The 12,692-nt window shown below is 53.6% G+C and overlaps 1 protein-coding gene across 2 annotated transcripts in view; it reads right to left on the bottom strand.

Moving 5' to 3' along the window:
- Nucleotides 1-2,186: 2,186 nt before the first annotated feature.
- Nucleotides 2,187-12,692, bottom strand: part of SOX13 (SRY-box transcription factor 13) — a 54,062-nt gene continuing 43,556 nt past the window's right edge. Inside the window, exons 5-14 of one of the 2 annotated variants that reach the window (XM_053607687.1) lie at nt 12,132-12,304; nt 11,633-11,701; nt 11,174-11,285; nt 7,907-7,992; nt 7,212-7,374; nt 6,774-6,883; nt 6,544-6,640; nt 6,009-6,152; nt 4,871-5,087; nt 2,187-4,007 (exon numbers count right to left, since the gene is read on the bottom strand). In XM_053607687.1, coding sequence (XP_053463662.1) covers nt 3,731-4,007; nt 4,871-5,087; nt 6,009-6,152; nt 6,544-6,640; nt 6,774-6,883; nt 7,212-7,374; nt 7,907-7,992; nt 11,174-11,285; nt 11,633-11,701; nt 12,132-12,304 — 1,448 coding nt within the window. In that variant the 3' untranslated portion in view covers nt 2,187-3,730. Of the gene's footprint in view, nt 4,008-4,870; nt 5,088-6,008; nt 6,153-6,543; nt 6,641-6,773; nt 6,884-7,211; nt 7,375-7,906; nt 7,993-11,173; nt 11,289-11,632; nt 11,702-12,131; nt 12,305-12,692 lie in introns of both variants that reach the window. The other variant, XM_053607686.1, reaches the window with a different exon arrangement.

Consider the following 12,692-nt stretch of genomic DNA (forward strand, 5'->3'; position numbering starts at 1 on the left):
CTCTGGAACCGAGGGCAGCATTAACACTGAAGTCAGCTTTTTCTCCAGCTTCCAGGCAGTGTTGGAAGCAGGTGTAGCAGCACTGACCGGGGAATGGCTGGAATAGTGGCCCCTGGGTATCATCCTGTACCCCTAAGGCCCCAGCCACAATCCTGCAGCCCCATCCCACTGACACCTTTGAGTAAGTATTCTCATTCCTCCAGTCTTCCAGGGGAATGAGTAGGTAGGGGGCACCCTCCCCCCCCCCCAAAGCCTGGACATTCTACCATCTCTCCTTTCCCAGTGCCCCTGGACTAACCAGAAGCCCTGACCTCCTGGCTAAGCACCAGGCCACTGGAATGTGACCTGGGCTCCACCTCCTTCTGCCCCTTCCTAGGCCCTTGGCAGAAGCTCCAGGCAAAAGATGGGCTCTGACCTTCCATCTCTGCAGGAGAGGCCTGGAGGGGGCAGAGAACAACTTGTGGCCTAGCCTTCCTGGTAATGAGGAGGACACTATGTTCCTGGCCTCTCAACCCACCTGACCCATCCGCCCTCTCATGGGATGGGGGTTGGGACTCCATAGCACCAGCCATCCTAAGTGGAGGACACAGGACCAATCCCTGTCTCAGCAGCTGGAATGGAATGAGGCAGGCAGGACAAGAGTCCCTGGCATGGGACATGGGCAGTACTAGCCTTAGGCCCCCACCTCCACCCAAGGCCACAGAGAACTTGGGAACAGGCAAACTCTGGATTGGCCGGGGAAGTGGGGAGTAAGGGGGTGTGTGTGGGGGGGGGGTGAGCCAGGCAGGGAGTCTGAGCACACTGGCCAGGATTTGGTTTGGAAGAATGAGCGGGGGCGGGGGTGGAGAGGGACAGTGGGAGATGACTGCCGTGGCAGGGGGCATCACGCCAGCCAGGCTCCTCCTTCCACTGTCACCTGCATCTAAGGAAAGGGGCCTGCAGCTTTGAGGGACAAGGCTGGGGAAAGCCAGGCGAACAGCTGGACGTGCCCCAGATTAAATGGCTGGGCCCCAAATTCTTGGGGAGTCTTTGTTTCCACACCCTTCCAAGTCTGTGGTCCTGGCATCAACCGTACTCACCTTCCCTTAGCACCACCTTCCCCAATCTAGGAATTCCTCAGCCAGTGTTCCAGAGCCTCCGAGTGCTTCCTGGGTTAGGACATTGACTATATTTTTGAACAACTTTGTTGAAAAGTTCTTTCATTTGCAAGTCCAAGTTCCACCTCATGAGCTATGTAGAATTACCCTTGCCCACCTAGCAGCTTTGAAGAAATGATCACATCCTTTCTGCCCTACCGTCTCCCCTCTTTTCTGGACTAAACATGCCTGCCCTTTTGGATCATTCCTCTCAGGATGTGTCTGCCAGTCCTCCTCCATTGTGACAACGGCATTTTCTAGGAAGGGGGTAGGCCTTTGTGGGGTGCCTGGGACCATCACCTGCCTTCTTGTGAACACAGCCTCTATTAATCCTGCCCCAGTCTAACTCTTCCAAGAGAAATGCCATTCAGCTCTGCTGTCCCCATTCCATACTGATGGGATTAATTTTTAACCACAGGAGCTGTCTTTTTATAGATCCTGGTTAATATGCATTTTGTGAGTTTCAGGCCTGTTTTTCCTAGTGCAATAACTCGGTCTTTGAAATTCTCACCCAGAGCATAAGGTCACAGATAAGAGCCCTGAAGCGCATTAGAGACCCTGCTTCATTAACGGGGGGGCAGCGTGGGGAGAGCTCATAAATGGGCTTCAGCGTGTCCGTGCATCCCTTTTCCGGGGCTAGGGCCCACACTTTCATTGGTATCTCAAAGGGCTCCTTTTCTGAAAGAGGATAAGAACCAGGATAAGGTTTAATCCCTTTGTTCTCAGATAAGGACAATGAGGCCTCTAAAGGGGACCTGATCCTTCTCACTAAACCATGTGGATAGTACCAGGGAGAACCTGAGCCTGACTCCTACTGCAGTGCTCTCACCGTGGTCTTGTTTCTGAGGACCTGATGGGCTCACCTGCTTAAGGCAGGGGCATTCAGGGTGGGCTCTGTGGGTGGTGCCTCTTGCCTAAGCCAGTTCCTTTCCGCTGCATCCCTGAAGCACTCACAAGCAACCACCAGGGGGCAGTGGTGCCTAGGCTTCAGGCATACTTAGGACTCCTGGACTCCGGCCAGCCTCCCTCCTCCCCTGCACAAGGGCCAGATTCTGAAATGATCTGTCTTTATTATGCCATCAGAAACCAAAAAAATCCCCCGAGTGTAAACAGGAGAAATGTGCTGGTTAAGTTATTCATTATCTTATTATTAACAAAATAAAGCACTATCTATGTTTACAGTCATAAAAAAGAAACAGCCTGGAAAGAAATGGGGGCTTTGGGAAAGGGGAGGAGATGGGGGGCAGGCAGACTCCGTATCTGGCCCTGTGGGATTTGGGGTTCCCTTCCCACCCTGATCTGAGAGCTGTTCCAGATCTTTGGAGTTAGATGCCAATAGGATTTGATTTCCTTAAGGAAATAACTTGTGAATCTGAGACCCACTCCCTAGTGTAGAGTTGGGGAGGGGAGGGCAGGTAGAAGAGGGGCAGGGTCAGGCTAAGAGGGTGTAGCAACCCCTTCCAAGAATGGGGAGCTCCCCCATGTTCATGAGGGTGGGCTGGAGACCAGCTCCCATGGGGAAGCTCCTCTCTAGGGCCCCTGTCATTGGAAGGGAGCATCAATTCCCACCCCCCCCCTTCCTGCAATCAGGTCGGGATAAGGGACAGGGCTGGGGCACCAGGACAAAGCCCCTTGGAGGCTGAGGCACATTCCCATGCTGTTCAGACCTAAAAGTGGCTCCGTGGGAACCGACTGATAGAGTCAGAAAGGGAGTTGGGGTGGGGAGAGTGAACAGGTGGGCAGGTCAGGAAGGCTGGTGGGCCCCAGGCAGACCAAGAGGCTAAAAGGACCCAGAGGGCATGTGGGGGCAGGGATAGAGAGACAAAGAGGGGCCTTGCAGAAAGACAAGACAGAGAATTGCACACAGGACAGACAGAACCTGAGACACCCAGACTGACAAAGAGGTAGCAATTTGGGAAAAAAGAGAAGCACAGAAAGGCCTCCAGAGAAATGAGAGTGGCATCAAGAGACACACCCACAGGAACTCAGCAACAGTGCCCAGCACATCCAGGGCACTCAATAAATATGTTGTGCAATGAACGAACAGATGAAAACATACACACATACACACACAGAGAGCAGCCAGAGGCACAGCGGGCTTGGCAGAGATAAAGACAGTGGGAGACAGCCAGACCCTTCTGTACAAAGCGATCCTGGTGACAGAGGAGTGATCTTGGGGGAATGTGGGAAGGGGTGGTGGTCCCACAGTGGCTGGTCCAACCAGGACAGGAATGGAAACAAAGCATGTGACCCCAAGGGGACAGGTCTATAGCTGCCACATCCCCATGGGTAGACCTGCAGGAGGGAGGGCCATCCAGTGTCCCCTGGCTGTGAGCCCCAAGGGCCAAACAGCTTGCCCAGCTCAGCCCATCACCAATGTGGGCCCTGCCCACCAGTGACAGCTTATTAGGTATGTCCAAGGGTGTGGTGGGGAGGGGGACTCTCCCCTCATGAACATATCTACAAGTGCACAGCTTTGCTCATCTCCAGGGCACACCCAAGTCCAAGTACCAACAGAGTCCAGGTCAGCTGGCTGTGCCCGTGGGGTGGAGGTGGGGTCTCTCCCCAGAAGGGGCCAGGCCCACACCGCAGGATCAGTCTGTGAGCACTACCAACTCCCCATCACTCTTCTCTTCGACCTCTGAGTCCTCGTCCTCACTGTACCGGTACATCTCTCCATCGGCCACTGAGTGCCTGTCATCTGTGCTTTCACCTTCCTCCCTGAGGCTGCAGGTGTTGACAATAACAGGCATGTTGGGGTCCAGGCTTCGGGGGACATAGTGCTCCACCAACGGCTGTGCCAGGGGCATGCCTGCCGCCCGAGGGTACAGGACGTCCGAGGGGCTCATCTGCACCTGGCCAGCCTGAGGGCTGGGAGCAGAGAAGAAGCGTGGTTATACCAGCATCCCCATTCCAACCCCAAGGCCAGCTCCCCCCAGGCCTCCTCAGAGCATGCAGGCCCCCACCCCATACCTTCTTGGCTCTGTGACTCAGACAACTGCCCCCCATTCTGTTTTCTGATGGCCAAATTCAGTGTCACTTACAGCCCTGCAGATGGCCCCACAGACCCAGGGCTGTGGGTGTGTTCAACAGATAATATTCTTGGAGGATGAGGTAGGAATCCAAATTTTTGAAATGTGTATTTTTTTATTTATCTTTTTTTTTTTTTTTTTTGCCGGGGCTGGGTTTGAACTCACCTTTTGAGCCATAGGAGTTGCCCCTGAAATGTGTATTTTTAACACCCTGAGGGGTTTCCTGTTTAAAGGAATCCACTAGGATGCTACCCTGTTTCCCCGAAAATAAGACATCCTCCGAAAATAAGACCTACTTACAGGAAAGATAAGACGTCCCCTGAAAATTAGACCTAGTGCATCTTTGGGAGCACACCTTAAAATAAGACACTGTCTTATTTTCAGGGAAACAGGGTAGTTTTGTTCAAGTTGGGAGAATACTTTGATTTTTAGTACCTCTGGATTTGTACAGCGTTCATCAGAAATAGGATCTGCAGGCACATTTATTTCTCCAGGCACCTGTAGCCTCCACAGGTACTCACAGTCACATCCCTACAACCCCAGACACCAGGTGCTCAGTGCAGGCACACACACAGCCACACACAGTCGCCCCTGGCTGTGGTTACATGCAAAGGCCAGACACACACTGCCACTGCCACTCGCAAGAGTTACACAGGCACAGATGGTCTCTCAGCTGCCTGGTGGGTGAGGGGCACTGCTCACGGGATGGCATAGCTCTGGCGGGCATCCTGGCGCCGGGTCCTCATCAGGGCCTTGTACTCGCCCACACGCAGCCGCTTGCCCTCCACTATGCAGGTGCGCTTGGGCCGCGGCTTGTACTTGTAGTCGGGATACTTCTCCAGGTGTTGCCGGCTCAGCCTCGCCTGTTCCTCATAGTAGGGCTGCTTTTCCTGGTTGGTCATGGACTTCCAGCGGGAGCCTGACCCAGCACCCAGGGGCAGGCAGTCAGTGCTGGGCTCTGCTGACCACCCAGCCCCCTGCAGACCCTGGAGGCCCCTAGGAGAGTATGGTCCCTAGGTAGGTCCGCAAGATAATACATTTGCAAGCACTTAGCGAGCTCCTGCCCCATGTGGGTGTACCCTGAATGTTGAGCAAAGGAATGAATCAAGTTGGCCATGTATAGGGATATCCAATTTCAGCTTACGACTCAGCATCCACCCACATCCCAAATGATCATGCAACTTCTGGAAGGCCTCTGGTCTGCCTGATTTGATAAAAAGAACAGCCACCCAGGCCCTTAAAAACCCAGATAGACTCTGTGTTGAGGACAAAATTCCTGACAAGAAATCTGCACAGAAATCAGAGGAGCCTATGTTTTGAAAACAACTGTCCCCTTCTAGCACCATCTTCCCTGCCCCACACCCCTTCTTGGCCTCCAATCAGAACATATAATTGACGTTGCCATGAGGTATGATGACACTACAGCACTCTACCCCAAGCAACAGAGTGAGACTCCATCTAAAAATAAAAAACGTTTCTACTGATAGCCCAAGAATACCAGTCTCTCCTGTTGTCTGCCAGACCTAGCTCCAAGGATCTGGGCAAACAGTGGAACAAGTTAGGTTTAGATCAGGAGAGCTAAAGAATGTCACACACATATACATGTTCCTGAGTTCTTGACGGCAGGTGCAACCAGAAGAGCCCTGCAATGGTACAAGACCACAAGACCCAGCTGCCCCCACATCCTCTCTGACTCCTGCACCCCTATCAGATTCTACTAGAGTCCAACATGGTATAAAATACCCCCAAGCAGACCCAGCTGGCTTCTGCCCCCAGCTCCTGCTGGACTATGGCCCTGGATACCCTAGAGCCCTGGGAGAGCCCACCCACCGGTCCTTACCAAGGATCTTGCTGATGCTGGAGTTGTGCATATCAGGGAAGGCTTGGAGGATCTTCCTCCGCTCGTCCTTGGCCCACACCATGAAGGCGTTCATGGGCCTCTTGATGTGGCTGCTGTTCCGTGACTCTGGGAAGTGGCGGGAGCCTGATGGGCAGGGATGGTGTCAGCCTGGGCAGCCTGTCTGGACTAGGGTGAGTTCTCCAGGGCCAGCAGAGATATCCTGTACTCGGCCACTAGGAGGCACCAAGGGGGCTCCCACAGCAAGTTATCCCCAGGGACTGGGAGACAGACACAGGGACAGCCACACAGGAAACCGGGGTCTCCCAAGAGAGCGGAGACCCAGCAGTCACAGATGTGGGAGACACAGCCAACACAGACACAGGACAATGGGGGTACACACACCTGCAGCGGACCCAACAGACCATGGGGAAGACAGGGTCAGAGACAGACACAACCTGAGCCTCCCTGGCCCCCCAGGATGCAGAGATGGGCCATCCCATTGTCCTGCCTATAGCCTGGTGCCCAGAGCCCTCACCGTCCATGTCACAGCTCAGCATGGCTTCCTCCAGTGGATGCACACAGCCCTCCTCTAGCCGCTCCTTGGCTGGGGACGAGTCCAGGTTGATGAGGTCCTAGGGTTGATGGGGCAACCTGTACATCAGCCCCTGCTGTGTCAAACCCTCTCCTCCCCTCCCTTAAACTATGTCTTCCAATCCTGTCCATTATGTGCTCATGCCTGGGGTGCAGGGAAATAGGGGCCCATACCTTACGGAAGGGGGCATTAGGGGAGCCTTCCAAGACCCCACTGTGGCTATGCAGCAGCTGTCGAGCATCCTGAATGGCTTTGGTGACAGGATCCCCTTCACCAAGGAAGCCTACAGAAGAGGGCAGAGGAAGAGAGGGAGTTACCTGGGTTAGTGTTCCCTCTGGCCCTTCTTGGGTGCACTGCACACCCAAAGAGATGCCATTTACACTGGCTGCTGTGCAGTGACAATATTCTAAAACCGAAAATACCAGCTCCTGGAACTGTGTAACTTAGTGGCGTGAGTTCCTGGTGCTGGAATGCCCAGACAGATATGGTGGGGCAGAGCAGGTCATGTGGTAAAACCTGGAATTCAGGGGAAAGGACAGGCCCACAGTCATATCCTCCTTGGCCCACCCCTAAGAGGGCTGGTGGACAGGTGTAGGTGACAGAAAGCTTACCCAGAGGCAGGCTGGGGGGACTGGACTGCAGGTCCCGCGTGGGGGCCCCGTGGCTAGGAGGGCGGGGGCCACAGCTGCTCATCTTCAGGCTGGGGGATTTGGAGGTGTTGGGCAGCTCCGAAGCCTTGGGCTTGGCTGTCAGGTTCAAGGGCTGGGGGGGTTCCTGAGGGGGGGACCCAGACGGTCAAAGTAAGAGATACCCAAGGAGGCCTCCACAGAGGGACAGAGGGGAAGTGAGACCAGCATACCCAGAACAGACAAGGAGAGTGACAGCAGGCTTGGCACCTGTAGCTCAGTAGTTAGGGCGCCGGCCACACGCACTGAGGCTGGTGGGTTCGAACCCAGCCAGGGCCTGCTAAACAACAATGACAACAATAACAACAAACAGCCAGGCGTTGTAGCAGGAGCCTGTAGTCCCAGTGACCAGGAGGCTGAGGCAAGAGAATCGCTTAAGCCCAAGAGTTTGAGACTGCTATGAGTTGTGACGCCACGGTACTCTACCGAGGGTGACATAGTGAAACTCCTTCCCCACCCCACCAAAAAAGAGAGTGATGACAGCAAAATGGAGACAGAAGGGGCAGGTAAACAAGAACATAGGTTCTGGGGTCACCCTTCCACACCCCTCAGTCCCCAGATAAGGCAGCCAGCCATCATTAGCTGGGGAGGGAGCCCTTAGCCGGAGCAGGGAGCAGTACCTGCAAGGGGTGGTGGGCGGCCATGGCCCCAGGCCTCTTCACCACTGGGGCAGGTGGGCTGTGCAGCAGCTGCAGCGGGTACTCCACTATGGAAAAGGCGCAGGGAGAAAAGTCCTGGATGAGCACAGAACAGCAGACACCCTGCTTGACGGGGGCCCTGCACCACAAGTGCAGGCTCAAAGCCGGCTCTCCTCTGACTGCTCTGCCACACACACTGATGTCCTCACCCTGCTCTTGCCCCCAACCCAGACTCCAGAGCCCCACCCAGTGGTGCAATGAGAGAGGGCATGCCATCTGCTCATTCTGGGGATACTTATATTTTGTAACTACTGAATACAGGATACAAAAGCAGCCGCCTGTTGTGTGGCAGGTCTCCTGTGCATTATATGGCAATAAGAAACAGCATGCTCAACATCTCACCCTCCCATTTTACAGATAAAAGAACAGAGACCTTATAAGTCAAGTGGCAGTGCTTAGATTTGAACCCAGATCCTTGTGACTTCACAGCCCACTGATACAGCCCTGTGTCTTCTACCTACCCTACCTCACTCCTCCTCCAACAGGCCCAACATCGAGTTGACAGTTTAGGTGGAGAAGAAGCCATGTGTACAAACCATAAAGTGCATGACAGGTGGTGAGAAGGGCCGCACAGGTAGCGTGCCAGGGAACTTTGTTCCTGTTTATGACTAAGCAGGCTCCCTGGGGCAGTCGAGATGTGAGCTAGTGCCGGAAGGACAGGCATGATTCAGACGGGGGAGATGGGGTGGCAAGGTGTGTAAGAGTGAGATCGGGGAATGAGGCTGGCACATGGGCCAAGTCGGCTTTGTGTCCTGCAAAGGCCCAGCTCAGGAGTATGGACAATGTGCTGTGGGCACCAGGGGCCATCTAAGGCAGGTGCCCTGGGGAGGGCAATCTTCATAACCTTAGCAAGAGGTCCTGCTTGCTTGGATTCTGGAGCAAACAGCAGGAGACAGCCAGGCCAGCACAGGTCTTTACTGGCTTAATTTCTCCCTCACCTGTCTGGAAAACCCTTTGGGCCCCTTCCCAGACCAGGTCTGCCCCCTGCCTCCTGCGATGTGCACCATATTCACAGGGAGTTGCAATGGTTTGGTGGCATTGCCCTGGCCTCCAATTCAGCCCCCCCATTTCCTAATCCATGCTGCTAATTGGAAACTTCCGTCCACACTGGGCCTATCTCAGTCCACTCTGGTTGCTACAACAGAGACTCATAAACTAGGCAGCTTATAAACAACAGTTCTAGGTGGTGGGATCCGCCTCAAGATGAAGCATGCCTTTGCATCTTCCCCATATCTAACTTAGATGAGACTTTGGACTTTAAACTTTGAGTTGATGCTGAAACAAGTCAAGACTTTTGGTGCTACTGGGATGGCATGAATGCACTTTTCATGTGAAAAGAACATGAATTTCGGGGGGCCAAGGCAGAATGCTATGGCCTGAATGTTTGCCTCCCCCCAAATTATATGTCAAATTCCCAATGTGATAGTATTAGGCGGTGGGGCTTTGGGGAAGTGATTAGGTCATGAGGGTGAAGCTCTTAGGAATAGGATTAGAGGCCTGAGGGTGCCCTTTCCACCATGTGAGGACACAGCCAGAGGTGCCCACAGTGAATTAGAAAGCAGGCCCTCACCAGACACTGAATCTGCTGATGCCTTCACGCCTGTAAAGTTTATGGTACTTTGTTACAGCAGCCTGAATTAAAGGCCAATCAGGGGCTGACTTTTTAGTCCTCTGTGTTTCCAGTCTGCTGCCTTATAGAGCCTGGTACAAAGCAAGCAGGACCAGAGAGTTGGTGGTACTGACCAAGGAACATGGGCTGAAGGCCCAGAACACACCCGAGGGTCTCTCCTTTATTCTCTTTGTCACTTGTGGAACAGGGAGGGTGGACCAGGAGTTGATTTTTAAATTTCCTGGGAATATTATGGCAGCATCTCTGCCCTGTCCTCATAATTCCATCTCCATCCCCACTGTTACTGCCCTAGTGCAGGTATCACCCCCTATCACTAGAATCATCTAAACAGCACCCCCTACACACACTGACTCTGCCTCTGGTTGGTCTCCCTTTCACTCCCTCCTCCCACAGCTAGGAGGCAACACATTCCAGTGCCCTACAAAGTAAGCCCCAGGCTCCACGTACCATCTCAACAGCCCTGCCAAGCCACCTCCTGCGCCCTGGCATGTGCTCCCTTCAACTCTAACTCCCCTGGAAGCTTCCCGCCTCAGAATCCAGGGTCTCTGCTCTCAGCTTCCAACTCCACCCTCATCTGTCCTCCCTGATCTCTCGGGACCCACCTCCTCAAGAAGCCCTCGCAACCGGCTCCAGTGGGGCACATCTGTAATCCCAGCACTTTGGGAGGCTGAAGTAGGCAGATTGCTTGAGGTCAGGAGTTTGAGACCAGCCTGAACAAAAGCAAGACCCCATCTCTACTAAAAATAGGAAAACTAGCCCGGTGTTGTGGCAGGTGCCTTTAGTCTCAGATACTGGGGACGCTGAGGCAGCAGGATCTCTTGAGCCCAAGAAGTTTGAGGTTGCTGTGAGCTATGATGCCACAGAGGGCAACAGAGTGAGACTCTGTCTCAAAAAAAAGAAATAAGTAGAAGAAGTCTTCCCAGATTCCCAAATATTGGCATTCTTCTTTTTCCCCTACCCAGACTGTAAATTGTGTGAGCAGCAAGTTCATGTTTTATCAGCCCCATGGCTCCCCCAACAACTGCGTGGTGTCTGACACATGGTTGATCTGTTTGTTGAATTTCAGTGATGGGGTAGAAGGCAGGAGTGACATGGTCTGGCCAGGGACAAGAATGTGATGGCAGCTGTTAGAATTTGGGAGATGTATAAGCCTCCGTTAATATTCAAGATCAAGTAAGTGTACTAGAACGAGGGGGTGGGGGGGTGGGGACCTAGATCTGTATTGCCACATCATCTTACATGTGAAAAGCACTTTATGTTTTTCTTTTTTTTTTTTTTTGTAGTTTTTGGCCAGGGCTGGGTTTGAACACACCACATCCAGCCTATTGGGCCGGCGCCCTACCCCTTTGAGCCACAGGCGCCACTGCACTTTATGTTTTCCAATGTGCTATTTCTTTCCATTCTCTCAGTGAAGTTCAGAAAGAAGGGATTATTCTTCCACTGGACAGATTTGAAACTAGGGTCCAGAAAGGTCACATAGCAAATTAATGGAGAGAGTGGCTGCAGGCTCCCTCAGGATAGGTCAGTCTCTGTGGTAGAACTGTCCTTCCCACACTCACCTGGTTTGCAGGGGATGGGCTGGATGGGCAAGGCCAGCTGGGAGTCAGGGGTGACAGGTAGAGGTTGGTGGCTTGGAGGGAAGGCTGGGATCATGACATAAGGCATGTTGACCTGCTGAAGGCAAAGACACCTTGTGTGAATGTGACTATCTAGCTAGATGTGGTCAGCCCAGTCTTCAAAGGATTCATCTGAACCCATGCCAACTCTATAGGCCCCTGTCCATCTGGCCTCAAGTCTCAGCTGGGAGGGGGAAAGATATTCTGGGTTCCTCCCTTAAAATAAGGAAAGAAGATAGGGTGGGGGCTAGAACAGAAGTAAGGACCCTCCTGCCAGGATCAGGCCTGAATGAGTCTCCTCTGGGGAGCTTTAGCTTGGTCCATATCCCCTGTCCCCATGTTGGCATCTGCTCCCTCCACCACCTTCTTTACACCTCCCTCCCAGGTCTCCCCTCTCATTACCTGTATCTGCTGCTGAAGAAGATTGATCTTATGCTGCTGCTGAATTAGCTGTTGCTGTTGCTTGGCAATCTGGTAAAGGGACAGAGTGGGCAAGGGTGTCATGGATCTGAGCCCCACAGAGCTCTAACCACACCCCTGCCTTCCACACAGGAGCGAATCATGGAGGGCAGTGGGTGGGGAAAGCAGAATAGGCAACCCTCAGAACTGCCTTTCCTTTTGTGGGGAGCTCACTCCTCTCTCAAGGACAAAGATGGAGGCTGGGCAGGACACAGTCAGCTGCTCTTCCTACAGAGACTCTTTCCACTCTATCCACCCAAGGGCTTATGAATCAGTCTGAGGCAGGAAACCTAAAGCACCTGCCCCCAGCCTATCTCTCACCTGCCCCCAGGCCTCTGCCTTACTGGCTAGGTGGTAGGCCTACCCTCCACGCATTCCTTTCTAGGCCTTGCCAGACACCCTTCAATCCCCTGAAAGAAAACCAAATAGCTAGCTGGCCTACCTGCTCCTGCTGCTGCCGGGCCAGCTCCATCTGCTGCTGTTGCTTCTCAAAGAGCATGGCAGCCATGTTCTTCTGCTCTGAGTGGGCGGTCAGGAGCTGGTCCCGCAGGGTGGACAGCTGGTGGATCATGACCAGTAGCTGGAGCTCCTTCTCTGCCAGGCTCTCTTGGGTCCCTGTCCACAGTAAAACGGTCACCATTAAGATTTTTTGTTGGTTTATCTGCCTGTCCCTCTACTACCCATCCATCCACCCAACATTTATTGAGCAATTGCTATGTCCCAGACCCCATAAGGGCCTGAGCAACAGAGATGATGAGACCTGCCCTGCCCTGCCCTGCCCTGCCCTGGAGGGCATTCCTTATCTTGCTGCCTGACAAGTAGCTAGCCTAGATATTCCCCACTATTAGCCACTGATTCCAGGTCCCGGAAATGCTGACAGTGGGACATCTCAGACCAGGCCCCTGGGCCTCTTGGATATCCTCTAGTGCCCAGTGTCACATCAAGCGTCTAGTGCCACACAGGGTCAGGGTGGGCAACATCCCAGGGCAGGGCCCACTGGGAC

The sequence above is a fragment of the Nycticebus coucang genome, chromosome 10, assembly GCF_027406575.1.
Source record: "Nycticebus coucang isolate mNycCou1 chromosome 10, mNycCou1.pri, whole genome shotgun sequence".
Classification (NCBI taxonomy): domain Eukaryota; kingdom Metazoa; phylum Chordata; class Mammalia; order Primates; family Lorisidae; genus Nycticebus; species Nycticebus coucang.